This window comes from Trachinotus anak, unplaced genomic scaffold (genome assembly GCF_046630095.1).
Source record: "Trachinotus anak isolate AG129_WGS33_773 ecotype Australia unplaced genomic scaffold, CSIRO_AGI_Tana_v1 ptg000024l, whole genome shotgun sequence".
Taxonomy (NCBI): domain Eukaryota; kingdom Metazoa; phylum Chordata; class Actinopteri; order Carangiformes; family Carangidae; genus Trachinotus; species Trachinotus anak.
In genome coordinates this window covers 2,224,724-2,243,440 of record NW_027273875.1, presented here as the reverse complement: position 1 = coordinate 2,243,440, position 18,717 = coordinate 2,224,724, and the positions used below count along the sequence as shown (strand labels likewise).

Sequence of the window (18,717 nt, the reverse complement as noted above, 5' to 3'; positions counted from 1 at the left end):
GGGTCAAGAGTGAACTTACAACTAAATGCAGCAGCCAAGTTTTTGGTGTGTGCATCTGGCAAAAAAACAGAGCAGAACTTCTGCACTATGCACACATGCAGACAAGCTACTTTGCTGATGTGGAGATACTGAAGGAGTAAAAACGTCTTGAGGCCTTGAACAAACCAAACCAAGCAGGGAAAACCACTTCCATGCCTTGTTATGTTGGCCTCAGCCCACAGTCCAGACTTTTGCTTTGTAAGTGAATGATTTTCTTGGCTGTTAGGAAAATTCATCTGCAAATCAGGCAAGAGTTAACTGAGAGTCATTCACAGTGCTGGATGACCTGATCTGGGACCTGAGTCACATGCTACAGCTACAGTGATATGCTTTGGTTTAAAAATATATCACTTTTGCTGCTGGCCCTGTTTTAATTTGAAACTCCAGGGTTGCATTTTAGTCTGGATGGGCAGAAACTTTGGAATTTTGGAAACACTGACACAGAGATCTACGTTTACTTCCTGGTTGGGTCTCATCAATCACAATGTATCCTTCCCTGATTTGTCACACTTTTATTGCCTGCAGCAAGTAAAGAAATCTAAGGTCTTACTTTCTGCCATTCATGTTCTGCTTCCTATTTAGTGCACCGAAGCAACCAACTGCAGAGTAGACAATCTGTTTCCTGTTTACACCGGTGTGCACATCTCCAGTGTACATGACTGGTCATGTGAAAGGTGTTTTCAGGCGTGTTAGTATGAACAGATTAAATCTGATGCAGAGCTTAAATGTGCACCTATTATAGATATTATATTTTATTTATATATCATAAATAAATTAAAACTGTATCTGTATTAGTGTGGACGTACCCTCATTCTGTAACACCTCGATTTACCCAGGCACTAAGCACAAATCATGTTTTCCAGCTACACCCTTCCACAAATGGAAACAGGTCCACAGTGGCATTCCTAGAGGTTTGCCATGTAGAGTCCACTCTAAATTTTGGTGCCTTAGCAGTTCCACAGGAGTAGCTGGGGATTTTGTGCCTGAAATGGGGGAACTTCAAGGGTAATTTTCAACCACTGAAAACAGGAGGAGTGAAAGATTCTACCAACACTCAGACCTCTTCACTGGAAAACTGGAAACGAGAAAAATCTTGAATTTCACACTCCTACGGTAAACACAGAAAGGAAGTGAAACAGAATTTGAATAGTATCCACAGTTGGCATCCATATATATACTTACATTTCACAACCTTTTCTGGCTGAGGTTGTTTGTTTGCTGAGGTTGTTATGTTCCCCTGTCTATTTAAATTCACTAAGCAGGACTTCTGATTTTGTTGTGTTCTGTACAATGAAGGCTTTCTATTCTATTCTGTTCTGTTCTATTCTATTCTATTATATTTAGTCTACTAGTAATAGTAGGGGCTAGTATGAAAAGCAGTGTTTTCCTATCTCTCTCCCTCCTCCTGCTCAGAGTTAATCAAACAGGCTCAGTGTGTACATGAGCGTGTGTGTGCTTGTGCGTATGTATGTGTGTATTCGCACAATGAGTTCCAGACCTTCATGGCCACAAAAATAATCCTATCCCCCACCCGTCCCTAGCCTGGTAGGGGAGATATGGGTGGGGTCTCTGGGTGAGGCTTTCTTTCAAACTCTCATAAAGAATTACTTTCAACAGGATCTGAATCTAAAACTTGTTCAAAAGTTCAAAATCATTACTTTGGCCGGTCAGGTTTCACACACAGTGATGATTCAGTCAGAACAGTGATGCAACTAAGCCAAGAAAACAGATCATAATGAATGTAACCATGACCTTCTTGTTTTTTTATCTGAAACTGAACCAACAGCAGATACTCAGGCTCCAACCCTGTATATGCCATATGCTGAGATGAAGAAGCATATTCTTGCTCAGTTCACAGTATGGTGACATTACCTATTATGTCTTCTTCGGATAATTCTGGTTAGTTCCTTTGTGTGCAGTTTGCAAAAACCAACAAAACATTGTGCTTTCCTACAGTTCATCCACAGTGTTAGTGAGTCATTGTTGTCCACATTTTAACCCAATGCGTACAAGTGTTTCTAACAGAGAAATCAAAATGAGAAGCAGAGAGACGAAGGAACAAAACAATACAGGGAGGGGGGAGTACAGAGTGACTGGAGTGACTTAAGTGGTCTTTGTATATTGTTCTGTGCATTTTTTGGCAACATTTTATCATGAAGGTTGAAACTAATTTTTAATTGATTATTTAGTCCGTAAAGTTTCATAAATAATGAAAAATTAGCATCACTATTGCTTAAACCCAAGAGATGTCTTGGAGTTAAGTAATTGTTAGGTTGTTTTGTCTAATCATCAGTTCAAAACCCAGAGGTACTGACATAAATTCAAGAAAAGCAGCTAATTTCAAACTTAAAATTTCAGAAGCTTAAGCCAGCAACTGTTTTTTCTTCATATTATATATTGTTATTATCATTCTTCTGTTTGTTCAAGACAATCCTCATTTGTGTGTGTGTCTGTGTGTGTGTGTGTGTGTGTGTGTGTGTGTGTGTGTGTGTGTGTGTGAGAGAGAGAAGGGGGGCTTAGGGACAATGTGTGTTTATCTCTTACCTGGTAGGAAAGGAATGATCCTGCGCTTTGGGTCTTTCTGGCCTCCCTCCACTGGGAATTTATCCAGCAACTCCATCTGAAACCCCACGATTAATTAAAAAATGATTAGCACACAAAGTATTTACCCTCACACATACACAAATAAACATGCATTTGACATTACACACAACAGGATAGCTGAGGCTGGAAAGGAAGGCTTCACATTTTTACAAATCAGCAGTTCCTACAAGGAATTCGGCCAATAAAGGAAGGCCTGCCAATGATTAGGAACGTACTCAGCAGATGGTATGGTTTTTCCCCTCTGCTTCATATGCTGCTGTAGCTAAGGGGCTGATAGCAGCAAGCCACCACTGACATAGTGGAACATTTCTGTTACCATCATCTTTAAAGGCCAGAGAGTAGTGGTTCCTTCCTTCTCTCTTGACCACCATTTCTCTCTGTTTCACTTGATCATTCTGTCTTTTTAAAACTCAATCAGCCTTAAGAGTCAATATTACGGTGTCCAATTCAACAATTTTTTTTACCTTACTCTCTCTGTCACACTAAACTGTAAGTTATGTTCCATCATTTTGGCCTCTCACGTCATCTTTGTCCATTACACTTAGTGAAGTGTGTGTGTCTTCCATTCTCTATGCAGCTGAGGCCAATAAAATGACACCTGGCCATACTGACCAATGAACTCCAAGTGCACTCTCTCTTTTTCTCTCATGCACTTTCTGACACCTTCAAACCTACAGTCAAAAGACTTAGAGGTAGAAAGAAGAAAAATTACTTGACCTATTTAAATGTTTTATAGAGGAGTGTTTGGAAATGTCTTTGATATTGCACCCAGAGGATAGAATCCATTTCTTCAAAAAGACTCCCACAGTCCAAACCAAATTTTATTTGACCAAAGAAAAACACTGTTAAGGAGATTCAAGCAAGTTGCTGAATGAAATAAGGATATACACCATTATATGCACCAATGACTGACACTTTAATCTGCAGTGGTTTTTTGTACACAGACCTGCCAGACATAGTCTTATGCACACATGCACACAGAGAGGACCAGTGAAGTGAAAGACAGGGCCAGTTAAATTTTTATGGATTTTTTGATGCTTCATCCATGTGTGTGTGTGTGTGTCTGTGTGACAGAGAGAGTGAGTGCGAGGCAAGGATGGCAGCTCTACAGTGAAGCAACTGCGCAAAATACCACTTCAGAGATCTTTTATGTTATTATGAGAAGTGTGAAAAAATAACACATACATATTGATTAGACTGGTGGAAAAACAGGTACGGGAGAGGTAGAACAAGGGGATGGGATAAGTTAGTTAAGTATTAACTGAAACCAGGGTGACACTAGATTGTACAATCTTCTGCTTCCCATTAGGAAAAACAACATATTTAAAGATTAAGGTCTGTAGATGCAGCCAGAGTTGGGCCATATGTCCTATGACAGGGCCAGCACATAATGACATTCATACCATTTCTGACCGGTTTCTGTTCAAAATCAGCCTGATAAAATGATGTATCTATCAAGGCTGTGCCACAGAGGCATTTCAGGGACAAACAAATAAGCTCACGAAATATCTAAACCTGGGATGATTTCATTCCCTCCCTTAAATATCTCTGAACCTTGAGCAGTACAAGAGACTAATGTCTAGAATATGTGTCAGCAATGCCCAAACAGAAATGTAAAATCCTAGGGTTTGTGCTGTTGCATGTTTAAGCTTAATGGCTAAATTTCAGATCTCACAGTACGTGTCTATGTATCCATAATTTTTATGTCTTTTTTGGGCCTCAGTGTTTCAACAGAAACATAGACATGATGCTTTATGTATGACAGATTTTGTATTTGGGTTTGGTGACCCCCGCTTATCCTGAATTTGACAAGGAGCAGCATCCAGCTTGCTCTAAGCATGAAACAGCCTGCCTCCTCCAATCCACCTACTCTTGAATCTAATTTTATATGTATGTGTGTGTGTATTGTTGCTGAACTTTATCTAATCAGACATCACTTTTGGGTGGACTGCAACAGCAGGACCAGCACTGCAAATGTCCCTGACTGACTTGAGTGATTGACTGGCTGAGGTATGAAGTTACACCATTAGCTAGCCAAATACTATGTGACTGAGTGATAACATTTCATCTTTGGATTCTTTCCAAATGATTAAGCACGAACAAGCAGTGTTGACAACTTATTGCCTTTGCTGCTAGAGTTACTGACTTTTAAGACCTGCCTTTCGAGATTTTTTTTAAGTGAAAAATTCAGTAAAACGCTAACTGATCATTTTACAAGTAAATATAGCCAAAATCACAGAACAGATGTTGTCTAACATATGTGTTTGGTGATTTTGTCAGATGACTGTCATGGTTATAAAATAAGGAGTTTAGTGCAGAGCAGCAGAAACAGAAAATCATGTCAATGAGAACAGCTTTATTGAGAATTCAGCTGTATTGAACTACTGTATTTGTGAGCACAGAGAGAAGGAGAGAAGCAAACAGATAAAGGGCTGACAGTGGGCAGAATGAAAATAGTCTCTCCAGGTTTTGATCTACTCTTGCTGATATGAACTTTGATTATTTATTGAGGGTCATTTCAGATTTCAGTGATAAAATATTGCCCTGAAACTGGTATTAATAGTTACCTTTCCATGTGGTAATTTAATAGTTCTTACAGCAAGCTTTTAAGCAATAAAAATGAAGTTGAATCAAGATGTCACAAAATGTTCTTTGAGTGCAAATTTGAAAGAAACAATAAGTCAGACTGAGCCAAAACTGACAGAGAAAGACGGGGGCGGTGTAATATGAGGTGAGGTGATACAGAGGTTATGGAAAAGGCAGAGACCTGAGCCAAATAGTACTTCCTAATATTTTTTTTATGGACTGTCTCCGTGCAGTCAGGTGCCAAAGAGGGAGTGTTGCTGTAAAACAATGAGTGACATGAAATTCTCAACAAATTACTTAAGTAGATACTGGAATACTTGGAATAACTGGATTATCTTAAATACATTAACACCAAAGACATTTTGACATTAGATATCACCCACATATAAATATTGCAGAGATACACAGGTATTTTAATTCTAAATTGAGAAAAATATAACACTATATCCAGAGGTAGTTTTCTATATGACAACAGTTTGAGAGGACTGACAGCTCCTGGATGGTTACAGACATCTGGATGGGAAAGCACCAGTCAGAAAAAAGAAAGAAACATCAATATAAGGACATATGTTTTACAGATCTTCAGCTGTACAGAAAGACCCAACTGCCCTTTGTATTCTCCACTTCACTTTATTTCTTCATTAATTCTTATTCACATCTTATACCACAAAATGCCCCTCATTCCATATACAGTGAAGTTCAACAAGCTTATTTCAACATAATCATTAAAACCCTCTAATGAACTACTCTCCCACCCCAAAAGGCCTTTGATCATCTTCTTCTCTTTAAAAATTAGCAGAGCTGGCCATACAATAATAAGAAGCAGTCCAATTTGATGTATCCAGTAAAGTGTATAATTACAAAACAAAGAGTCCAGAAGCATTTGATGCTTTCATACCTGACAGACCTGAGCTTTTTAATCTCAGACACTTGAAAAGATTCTGACAAAATGTTTTTTTTCACAAATCATAACTCTAGCTTGGATTTAGTTGTAAGAAATGAATTTATGTGGGAACATGTTTTATACTGTGTACTAAAAGGGCAAAGATCAGCCTTCAGGCATGAATATCAAGCCGCATACGGGGGCAGTTAAATGATTCCCATTGGCTCTGACTGGTAAAGCTCAGCATCATAAAGTTAAAGCCACAATTTCCCCTGTTAAACAAAAAAACTACGAAAAGAAAGGAGGCAGAAAAATGAGCCACAACCCTCTTTGTCTAAGGCAAGTCAAGTAAAAGAGGTAAATGCCAAAGAAGGAATTCTGAAATGGAGAAAAAGGCACTAAACTCACAAAGCATCATTCTGCTTGGCTTAAAATTGAGGTGTCTCACCACTGACGCACCACCACCTTGAAAGAGATAGTATAAACATAAAGACAGGCAAGACTAAGAGCAAGAGAGACAAACACAAAAGAGTCTATGCCCCACACATTGTAATTGTTCCCATGTGTCTGACTTTGAGTGCAGGCACACCCAGTCTCTGTGTCTACTCTGAACCTTGTATCTACTCTGTAATCAGAGCCACTCAAACAAGAAAAGGCATCTGCAGAGAGTAAAGATGTCTCTTCAAACTACCAGTTACATCATGCACCCAACATCAAATATTCATTCTCTGCAGGCCAGAGGATGTCAAGCTGAGGCGGAGCACAGTCAACTCCACATGACTTTCCAAGGCTATTATGAAGTATGTTATTTTAAATGATATCACTCTGTCTTCGTTTCAGTTAGAAAGAAATGAACACTGGCACTATATAGATGGTATAATGATAGATCTATAGTATATAGTAATCTGTGGACATCACACCATGATAACATTAAGAAATATATAAATATAAAACAGAAATGATCACTTCAATCTGTGCACTCATGAGTTCTAGTGGTGTACCATCAGGGCAAGCAAGGCAAGCAGTGCTTGCCCAGTTAAGCTAAGAATAGACATCAGTAAGAACAATACTGAAGTGGATGTGATGTCTCTCCTTATATCTGATCTCAGAACAGCTTTCTGCCCCATAAAGGATCTAGTGCCTGTTTGTATTCATCGTGTAATTTACTGCCAACTTGTGGTGGCGGCAGAGTAGTTTCCCCACAAGCTAGCTTGCCTTCCAGCCATTGTACGTATTGTTGTTACAGTTATTGTTTTTGTCATTTTTGTGGGTGTGACTGTCTCATGTCAGCTGGAGCTTGGCAACTGGCGAGGATGGCAGCTTAATTTGGAGGTTTGAGCCTGTGCGTTGACAATAAGGGGAGCTTTAATTTGTGATTAGCTATAGCCAAAGTGTCCCGGGCAAGCAGTCCTTGACTTAGCTTCTACTGTTCTGAGGTCAGTTATGATATTGCATCACAGACGTGTGGAAACTAAACCCGCCCATTAAGCATTAAGAGGCAGAAGTAGCAAGTTAATGAGCAAATTACACTAATTTATCATTTCTGTACAAAATCAGCAGTAAGTTTAAGAGGTTTGAGACAGAATCTTGTCACAGAAGTAGTGCAGCTCCTTCCATGAATAACTCAGTACGTAGGTTGTGTGTGGAGCAGGAGAGAAAGAGAAAGAGAAAGAGAAAGAGAGAGAGAGAGAGAGAGAGAGAGAGAGAGAGAGAGAGAGAGAGAGAGAGAGAGAGAGAGATAGAAGTTAGCAGTGCAGGGGGGCAGTTGGCACCATATGCCACTGATGTATACTTAATTCAAACCTTAACCTTAACCTTAAGTCATTTTTTTCACAACTGATTGACTTATAAGAACCGTTAGCTCATGGATTCATTCTATTGTTCACCAAATCCTGATGAGGAGATACTGACATTATTAGGCCATGTTTGGACGATAGCTAGATTCCCCATGATAAAAGGCAACACTCAGCAAAGCTTTATTCTGCCAGGAAACTGAATGATGGAGAGAGTGAATATTCAGAACATAAACTGTTCAGAATCGGTTTACAACACACTGTCTCTTAAATGTGCTGTGATGTGTCAATGCTGATAGTCCATTAATAATTTAAAAAAAAAACAGTTCGAAACATCTCAGTCATTGCTTGACAACATTTCAACCAACAGACCTAGTGCAAGGATTAAAATAAGAGGAACAAACCTTTCTATTGTTAACATGTCACATCACCAGTCTGTTATACGCCCATGATACTGTAAACCTTTAAACACTGTTATTTCATTGAATGTAATGCTCCAATGGGCTGTAATTTGTCTAGTCCATATCCGCTTTAACCACATCATCAGCCCTCACATAAAGGCCTAATAAAGAAGATCTGAGAAGCAGCAGACTGTGGAATGAGAGTATAAAAGGTTCAAGAACAATGGCTGCTCTCTGTGCCACATGCCTATCTCAGTAGTTCTCCGATTCTTTTACTCATTCACTGTAGATTCATCTATGAGGTCATTTTAGCCCTTTGGAGGCAACCACACTGTTAAAGAAAAAAAAAAAACATATTCATGGTAGACTGAACTGTTACTGAACATTTATGAAGTAGGGAGAAGAACAAAGGCATCATCCACAGGCAGTGGCTCTCAGTGATAACAGTTTAACATACTGTACTGTATACTAATGCAAACTCAGTAGCACTGGAATTAAATGTCAGGTTGACTTGATTAATGGCTGTATGCTGGAGAGCTGTTTGTAGGATAGAAATTAAGTAAAATCTACAAAAGATTTGATACCAAAATAACTTAATGCTTCACAGCCCACTGTCAGCTGGGATGGATAAACAGCACAGATATAGATAATTGATGGATAAGTAAATGACATCAGTTTTTCCATATGCATGACTAAAGCTCGTGTCTTCAGAAATGATTTCTTACTTTGATTAATACTAAGTTGCTGAGGTAGCATCCTACTGTATATGCTAATGTTAGCATAATAGTAAAACACTAAGTTAAATTTCTGGGGACACATGAATGATATCAGTGCCTGATGTGTTCAGTTTAGATAAGGTCTGTAAATTTTAGTCAGTCCCTGCAGAGCCATTTTTTTTATAACCACATCCAGAGAGGTCACAGCAGAGGGCCAGTATAGAAACAGCACCCAAGGGTGTGGTTGTGGCTGTTTCTCAATTACACTTGAATAAAGTGGATTGATTTAAGGATCACTTAACAAGGGTGGACAATATGACTAAAATATTTTATTATGGTAAATATTATTTCATATTTCAGTACTAATATACAGTATATTGTGACACACTGGGGTAAATTTGAATTTAAATTCATTTCTGAAAACAATAAAATAATCATTTGCAATTGTCTGTTCATACTTTTTCAGTTGCTGGGTTAGGGATAGCGACATCAATATAAATGGTACAGCAATAATAATACACATTACCCCAACCCTCATCCCGCCAGAAACTGTTAAAAAAAATTGTTATAGCAAGGTTGGCACTGATGTAACTTCGGCTCTTTAGTGCTAAGCTTTAACTACTGAGTTACAGGACTATGGCATTGTCTTCCATGTGCTCATCAGCTGATCAGAGGAGGCATGTGATACAATTTCTCTGATGTCATATACTGTCCAGCCATGTCCTCCTGTTGCAAAGGCAAATTTCCACAGTCCATTGGTTTTCTATACCCACATATTCTATTATAATAAAGTGCACCTATCTTTCAGCATTCCCTGAATGAAAACACATGTTTTGGTTTTGTTACTGTTCCAAGAACACTGCACAGCGTACGGATGCATACAGTACATTTTAATGAAAATAACCAAAGTACAAAGTTTGCAGTTTGGAGAAGGAAATAAGAACAGCTGCTTTGTGAAAGTCATGCAACAGGCAGCCCCACTGCCCTTAGGAAAATGATCTACCCCCCTTTAAAAAGTTTGTTACTAGATAACTGCAGGTGGAAAATATGTGACATCTGTACAAGTCTGAATAAAGAAAAGGTGACGTATGGTTTTCTTTCCAACAGCTTTAAAGTAAAAGTGTATCCTGCATTCAAAGTATTGTATTGGGAACGCTGGAAGACAGAGCTTATGAAGTGGAGTGGACACGTGTGCAGCATGGAAACTGTTCTTAGTGACATGGAAATAAAACTGCAAAGCTGCTAGGATGACCCCATGGCAAAAAAAAAAAAAAAAAAAAAAAACCTCTGCACTTTCCATCTCTTTGAAGCAACACTTCAGTCTATTTCTGTTCACAATTGAACACATTGAAACAGGGAAGAAAAAAAAACAGCCACAGCTTTCATATTAAAATCCTAATTGCTCGGTTTGTTCACTCTGCATTCAACAGTTTGCGCAACTAAACACATAATTTCCTCATAGTAGAGTTCTTCTCCAGTATCCAGCAATGGATACTTAACTCCCTTACGCTACTAAGGGGATGCAGCTACACAGGGACTCTGGTCTGGGTGTTACGGGAAAAAAAAAGGTGAGAAGTAGCAAATATATCTTGGATGAGATGAACATCTGATAATAACATCTGAAAATTAGAAAGTTTAAGCCATGATCCCAGCCTTGTTCCAAATCAAACTACAGATTTGATACAGAGGACTTAATTCTAGACCCTTTTTTTTAATCATTTCCACTAAAATGTAAATACTGTAATCTGACAGCAGTACCATTACTGGGTGAGTTAGAGCAAAAGACCTACTTTTAAAAAGGAATGCAAATTAGTATTATATACAATATATATAGCATATATATTGTCCTATATATATTGTCCTCTGTGTGTTTTTCTTCTTATCGTCAGGATCGCTGTCTGGATTTTACTTGTTATATAAAAGGAACATAACAGAAGCGTTATCTGAGTATAAAACATGTATATGTGGATTAAAATAGGCTTAATGATTAGACTAGATCCTAAATCCTAAATAAAAGTAGAAACCATACTGAAGGCAGACTGAATGAATAAACAGTCTGTGGTCAATGACCACACTAAAAGCACATGAACTGAAGCATCAGCTGCTTGGGCCAGCTGTGGTGATGGGATGTGGTGAATAACACTTCCTGTCTGGGTCTCAGGCTTTGGATTGACCAAAGACACTTTATGTATCATTTTTTACAGTTTCATCTTTTCTCTGTTATAACAACCACTCCTGAGTCACAAGGCAAGACAACAGTGTTAAACTACAGAATAAACGATGACCAGAGTAGATGGGGAGAAAAACAGGATAAGATGGTGTAAGCAAGGGGATGACAGGAATTGAAGAAATGGTAATGAGGAAATGAGTGACTCAGCTCTATGTCACGATCCTAGCCTGGCACCTGGGATGATGAACGATGATTAAGGCTTGTTCAATATAAATTGAATTTACACTGGTACATACTGCTTCCAGTAAATAGCTGTATGCTCGCACTTAAGTCCAACACTAACAAAAGCTTTCACCTTCTCCCACTTTCTCACCTTTTATATGTTTCCAAACTAACTCCTATCCATTTAAATGCAAGTATGACTAACAGTGTTTAAAACTCATTTGAGCACTGTGTGATTACGTTTAGCTTGCTTTAAGCAGTGACCGACTGACACACATTTTCCCCTCTGGGCTTCCCATGGGCTGTGTGCATTCACTGCTGACCCAGAGACAGTCAGTGGACCCAGTGCCTGTTAGCCTGTGGATACTATTCCTGATTCATGCTGCCTGTGGACTGTGGAGAGATTCACTGCAGCAGTTTGGTTATGTTACACAACTTTTATTGCCTGTTAGTGTTAATAACTGTTTTGCATTTTGCATTTCTATCATCGCCAAATTGCTTTTCATTTCTGCTGATGTCTTGATATAAAATATATATAATATTTTGGGAGGATAATGCAGCATAGTTTTTCATTTTCACTTGATACTATCATAACATATTACTGTGCCCCTATACCAGAAAACTTGAAATACTCTACACATTTAGAGATCCGCAACCGGTACATACTGATAGAAATATTGAAGATACTAAGGCATTTTAAGCATTCCAACCTGGCACTTATCTTTAAGAAAATACCACAGCCTCAAGGTGGCTTATGTGTTATTGCCAAACCTGACAGGAGATAAGAGATTGGCTTGTACTCTTTCCAGCTGGGTTTATCTACATCTCCCTCACTGCCTTCACAGCAGGAAGCAGGTGAGAGCACGGTCAGGGTAAACACCAGTCAGGAATGCCCCAGCTGAAAATATCTCATATATGCTTAACTCATTCAGTGCTGTTAATCCATCAATATTTGTGGAGGGAAATGTTTCCTAGGACACAAACGACAAGATGTTTGGCTGTGATTAAGTCTGATATAGCAATTACTTAATCCTGTGCTAAGATTTATGGCTTTCCAAACTCACTCTCCAGCCCATACAGGGAAAAAAAACCTCCCCAAAAAATATTTTCAAGGTTACATAATCTCCTCCTATCGCCCTGACACATCTCTCACAGAACCCCCACTTCTTCTTGAGCCAAAACATCAAATTCAAAGCAGTGCTATGGCTGGATTATGAAACCAAAATTACTAAATTTCTAACATTGTAAATCTCCCACCAATCTTAATTCACTTTAAAACATACATTAATGGTCTGAATTTTATATACAGCGTGTAATTGAGAATAGCTACAGAAAGCTATAAGAGGTTGTAGATATTATCACCCAGGCCTAAATAGAACTTTGATTATTTTAAGCACTGATATACAATATCATCACTACACGTCTTGAAGTACCCTTTCAGATAACCATCTTTCTTGTTTCTTTTGAAAATGCCACCTTATCATTAGACCATAATAATTCATGAGAAAGAGAGATGAGGTCTTTGCTTGTGTTGGATGGGACAGGAAGTTCTTTAAGTGTTGTTGCAGTACAGTTCAGTGCAGAGCAGACAACAGCTCTTACTCATTGTTTTTCACCACCCTCCCTTCATTACACTATTCCGATTACTGTTCATAGCTATACATGCTCTTTTACTTAGGCAATACCTCAACAAATAGAAAGGTGATACAATTAAAAAACAATTATGAATGTGATAAGAGCAAGACTGTGGGCAGGGTTTTATATTCTTAAGTTAAACTAATGAAATTGGTAATAAAATAGTTCACATTCTTCGGGTCAATATTACATTTGCAGGCTCAGAAAACATTGGTGGACCATTATAATACTTTATTTCATTGTTCATGCTTTGACCATCCTAATCAATTAAAAGCAATTTAATCTAATTAGGTTGACAGTATACTTTGCCTAAATTGACTATGTGCTCATTAAAAGTGGTTTCCTTTCTGGGCTTCCTGGAGTCCATGCTCTCTAAGCTCAGATGTGGCCAGGGCCACAGATCCATTACCTTCGAAAGAGGAAGGGAAACTAGGATACTAATGAGATTCCCTCCTTGTGCAACACACACTGCCAGCATGACGTTCGAGAATGATTCAGACATTTCTGTGGTCATCAGCGCGGTCATTGCATTCATCACTGTCCTCAGTTAACTGCATTGGGACATTTTCCGACTCCTCTCGCACAATATAATTGCCAGTGTCAAATGGGTGGATAGTACATGAAGAGAGTACTTTCATTCCCTTTCTAACCTATGCTAGTCTTCGCTGGTGGAACCTGTCACATTCTTTGCCCCCTAAAAGATGTAACTGTCCACACACCTAAAGTATATAAAGAAATTCGCATACACAACACACTAACACACAGTTTCCCACAGGCACAAACTAACACACTTACTCACCTGCAGGTCAAAGAACTTGCTGTAGCGTCTGTAAATGATTTCTGTGCTGCCATCGCTCCAGGACACTTTGATGATGTAAACCTGGAAAAGCAAAAGACAGAAAATGACTGTAACATGTAGACTAACAAATAACCATTATTGCTAACCACTTGATAATCCAAACCGCCTGAGGCATCACTCCTGACTCATAGTGCCAGTAACTGGCAGTGCTGGGCAGCATGAGGAAAAGCAAACAGCAAGCTTGCCAAGCAACATCAGGTAGCAGTCACTGTCACCATCCGTTCACATGAACACAACTAGGATATCCGATTATTTCATTTCCCACTTCATTGGCATCACTTCCTGCTGAAGAGGAAGCTCTAATCCTGCAGGGATGCAGCAGATTTGACTATGATGCGTTTTCAAATTTGCAGCTGCTAAAGAAACACTGAGCAGCAAAGAAACTGAGCAGCAAATGGAAATCTTGGGTCAGGAGTTTGATGTGAGGCCTTGTCAAATTCTATCTCAACGCCATTAGTATAAACTGTTGGTACCTTTATCATGTGTGGCACTACAGTAAATTGAAAATTAACTTCTTGTTCATGCCCAACCTCAACTTCCATCACACTCATATCAACAATGCTGAAACATCATTGAGCTTTTAACTAAAAGCATCTAGTCCAATCACTGCAGTCTGGAGGCAGCAGACACAGTTCTTTATTTTCTTCCCTAAAGACGAACAAGCGGGGAGAGGCAGGGAGGTGATTGGAAACTCCCGGGTGGTTCGGTGTGTCTGGCTGAATGCTATTGGCCCCACTCCCAGACCTTCTCTGGCCTCACTCTCTCTTTCAGGGCACTGAAGTCAGATACAGCAATGGATGGAACAACTACAACAGCTATTTAGGCTAGCAGGGAATCTGTCTTTATCAAATAAAGAGTTATATCCCAAAACATTTCATATTTATTCTAAATTCTGTCTGTACGTGAAAACCTAAACTAATGGAGGGTCATCTATACATTAAAATAGATCCTCTAAACATGGGCTATTGCCTGTGGCCAACTTCTATTTACTAAATTCTTCTCTAATTTCTTCTTATCAACAATGAAGCACAATCATTATGCAAAAAAGGTGTATGATGAGCTTGTTTTCTTGCTACAGGTTGAGGCTGAAGCCATAGGGCTGAGGAAGAGAGTGTAAGCTATAATTTTACTCACAAGTCAATGAAATACTGATATTAGCGATAAAATGATCTCATATCATTCCCTTGGGAATGACATTTCTTAGTTTCTCTCTTCTCTTAACCACACCTCAGGTTTCTGGAGGGTTTAAGGCGTCCGGCCTGCATGTGCAGAGGGAGTACCACAGGCGCAACACAACATGGGCTACACCACTGAGCAAACAGACAGATGGAGAAGTCACAGGACCTGGAGAACTCTGTGTCCTTGACCGCTAACACTCACAGCGGTATAAAGTCTGTTGGTCCCTCTACCCAGGCATCATCTCCACACATGCATGGATGCAAACCAACATATGAACACACAGGCACACACCGTGAACACAGAGCTGACACAAACACCTGCTAAGGACTTGGCAGAGGCTCTCATTGTTGGCCCTCCACTTCATATGATGTCATACGTGTTACTTTAAACTGCGTGTGCACAGTTTTGCAGACAAATTAACCCAGATGTACCCCCCACCTCCCACACACACTGCTCACTTCCAGACAAGGATGATGATGAAAGCTCCATTGTTCATGAATTGCAGAAAAATGAAAAATGAGTCTTTCTCTTCTAGACATTTTTGTCTCCCACTCAAGCTCTGCAGTAGCGGTGGGGGATGATTGTTGAAAGAGGAAAAATATCCACACATTCTTCTTCTCTACCTACTTTTCCCTTCCCCACACACTGTAAAGTGACTATGGTAATACAATACAAATTGCCTGAATTGGCACAGATACTGTTTACCATTAGAGACACTGTTAATGAGATAATTACAGCGTTACCGCGTGACTTCTCTTATAGACATATGGATATTGTCACTTTTAATGTTGATATCAGCTGCAGGGATACAGCTACTGTGTTTAGATAGTTAAATTATCAATATAGCTGCCATGTCTGATCAAAATGAATCACTGAAACTGGTATAAACAAGAGCTGTGTAACTGTAGCACAAAACTGAAGTCATAAAGCTACAAATGCAGCCTGACATATGGTAATGTTTAGGCCCTTCCCCTGTTCAAACATTGCCTTGTGTTCAGTGTGATGACCTTAAGAACACTGCCATCAAGACTTCCTGCTTATCAGTGCCTGCAGGTATTTTTTAAATTGGAACGCCTGAGGCATGACAAAGCTGGGATGCTCGCTTTTATCTCTATCCTCACGAGGATTAGTCTGGATGGTTTGTGGACAGCACTGATTTGCCTATTAGGATGTTTTCTGAGACTTTCCTGCCTCTGTGATGGCACAGACGTGGCATATAAGCAGGATCGAAAGAGATTCTGTTATATTGCAGTCTCTGGTAGTAACAGTACAATGCCCATATTGACATGTCCATGTGATACAGAATTACTGAGAGTCCCTTGAAGATGTGTGGACGAAGGGAGATTAATATATCATACAAGCCAGGTTCACTCTGATGCCACTTAATGGCACCCTGAAGGACAAAAATTAACTTAAATCCTGTTAGGAGAAAAAAAAAAAACAAAAGTTGTTGGTCAAATCTTTGACCCATACATAAAACTGATAAAGAAAACGTTTTTTCTACTTCTCGACTCAACAGTTAGAAAAATGTCAACCTGAAAAACACCGAGGAAAAACTCAGAGGAGACTGTATCTCTTCAAGACTGTCAAACTTCAGTGTTTATTGTCTTTTCTTCGCTGTGTGCTGTATGAATCTAACATGTCGGTTTCTTCATAATAAATGTAAAGACAGGTATGACTTGGAAGTTCTCAAAAACCCTGTGTTGTGAAAGTCTCTGTCCATTCCCGCTGGCTTGGTGAACTGTAATTTGATACTCTCTTTGTTTTACTTTACCCCACAGCAAAGGAAGAAGAGCTGCAAAACAAACCCCGATCTGTTGCTCAACTGAAGCATCAACACGCAGTTGTTTTGATCACTGGAAAAAGACTTACGTAGTGTTTGTTCGGGTTCCTGCGCTTCTGGACATCTTGCACTGTTACTTCTTGAACGGTGCGCCGTGGCATGATGTCCTCTTCCTTGGGTCTCTCCGATAAAAAGAAAAACTGAATTTCCCGTTGGGTTTATACGAGCGATCAAACCCGGCTGAGAAAGTTTACACGGCGATGCTCCTTTGTCATCCGCGCCAGTCAGACCCACGACCTTCGACGCAACAAATGCTATTTTCTGTCAAATTTCCTGACCCACATTCAGCCGCTCAGAAGCCAGGAGTTAATACTCGGTCGGTCGGTTCCTCGTTTCTCCAAAACCCCCCCCGCCCCCGCCCCCGACACTCTTCCTCTGCCTTGTGCCGTCCCGCTGACGGATCCAACCAAACTCCCAGCCTATCCCAGCTCGCCCACTCCCATTTGAGTAACTGGGACGACCATTATTATGCTCCGTGGACCAGCCCCTCCAGCGTCAGCGCAGGGAACAGGCTGCGGATCACTCTGCCGGGGGCTCAATCCAGGCCTTTACAGCCGTGCCACTGGGTGTGAGCATTCCGATCACACACTTTTAATGTCAGTAATCCTCAGGGTAGCTTCACATATTCATTAAGGAAAGTGGAGGGTGAAATCTCTGTGGATTCATATTGACGAGCTAATTTGTATCGCGAATGCTTGAGGCTGCATTCAAAAGCAGTGTCACGCTCAAGGGCATTTAGCAGATTTGTAACTGTTCTTTCTGGAATATATACACCCTACACCGTTGGTGTGCATGAATGTAATAACCGTGAAATTGTTTAAGTAACCTTTGAAAGTTTTTAAGTATTGATTATGTAGCTTAAGGTGAATACTGTAACAATACTTTAATACAGCTGACATGCCAGTGTTCTGGTAGGTTTGGTTATTCACTATGTAAAGACATAGATGAGTTGTGACTCCCTGAGCAGATAAAGAAGTCACACCCTCTCTATAAGTGTTTCTTTCTTCTTTTTTTTAAAAAAAAAAAACCATTTAAAGATACAGACAAACAAAGCACCTTTTTCCTTATTCACAAAAAAGGGGTGATCTTAAACAGACACACACACACACACACACACACACACACAGACATTTTTTCACAGAATACACAGTACACAGCAAGATTAAACCTCAGTTTTAAGAATTAGTTTGCAGTGATAATCTCATGTAGGATTTCTGAAGTAGGCCTATGTGTATGTATGTAATCTGAGTTTCTCAGTTTTTTGCGTTGGTGTCTGATCTGGAAGTGCGTCTGTGTTAGTGCATATGAGTCCCTCATGTTGTTCCTCCCCACTTTTATAAAGACACAGGGACTGCCCACAACCGAGATGGCAGAATATGCAGCATGCAGATGTAGGAACCCTCCATACTTTCCTCCATTGAAGAAAACACATTTTCAACTTGACTTGAAAGGCCTCTGACAAAGATAGAGATAGGACCAGAGCACAGGCAGACTGGCCATGGGAACTACCAGCTGAAAAACTGATTGGCCGGGGGCCCTAAAAACATCCAATGTATATCCAAGTTTTCAAAGTTTTTACCTGCTCCATCAGTGTCTTTCCAAGTGGCCGACACCTGTGGTCCAGTCTGAGGCTGAATTTCTATCCCAGTCCAACCATGGAACCAATACTGGTCTGGCATTACCAAGATGGAGACCCCTACCTGCTTCATCCTACCAGAACGCATGATAATGTTAGCTAACTTGCGGTTACCCATAGGCTATTATGAATTTATTTGTCAAATGTTGCT

The 18,717-nt window shown here is 39.8% G+C and overlaps 1 protein-coding gene across 4 annotated transcripts in view; it reads right to left on the bottom strand.

Annotated features, from left to right (window-relative positions):
• sh3pxd2b (SH3 and PX domains 2B) overlaps positions 1–17,341 on the bottom strand; it is a 39,529-nt gene extending 22,188 nt beyond the window's left edge. For 3 of the 4 annotated variants that reach the window (XM_071460536.1, XM_071460538.1, XM_071460537.1), the window contains exons 1-3: positions 16,960–17,300; positions 13,849–13,929; positions 2,584–2,659 (exon numbers count right to left, since the gene is read on the bottom strand). In XM_071460536.1, the coding sequence (XP_071316637.1) occupies positions 2,584–2,659; positions 13,849–13,929; positions 16,960–17,031 (229 nt within the window). In that variant the 5' untranslated portion in view covers positions 17,032–17,300. Of the gene's footprint in view, positions 1–2,583; positions 2,660–13,848; positions 13,930–16,959 lie in introns of all 4 variants that reach the window. The other variant, XM_071460539.1, reaches the window with a different exon arrangement.
• Between the last annotated feature and the right edge of the window lie 1,376 nt (positions 17,342–18,717).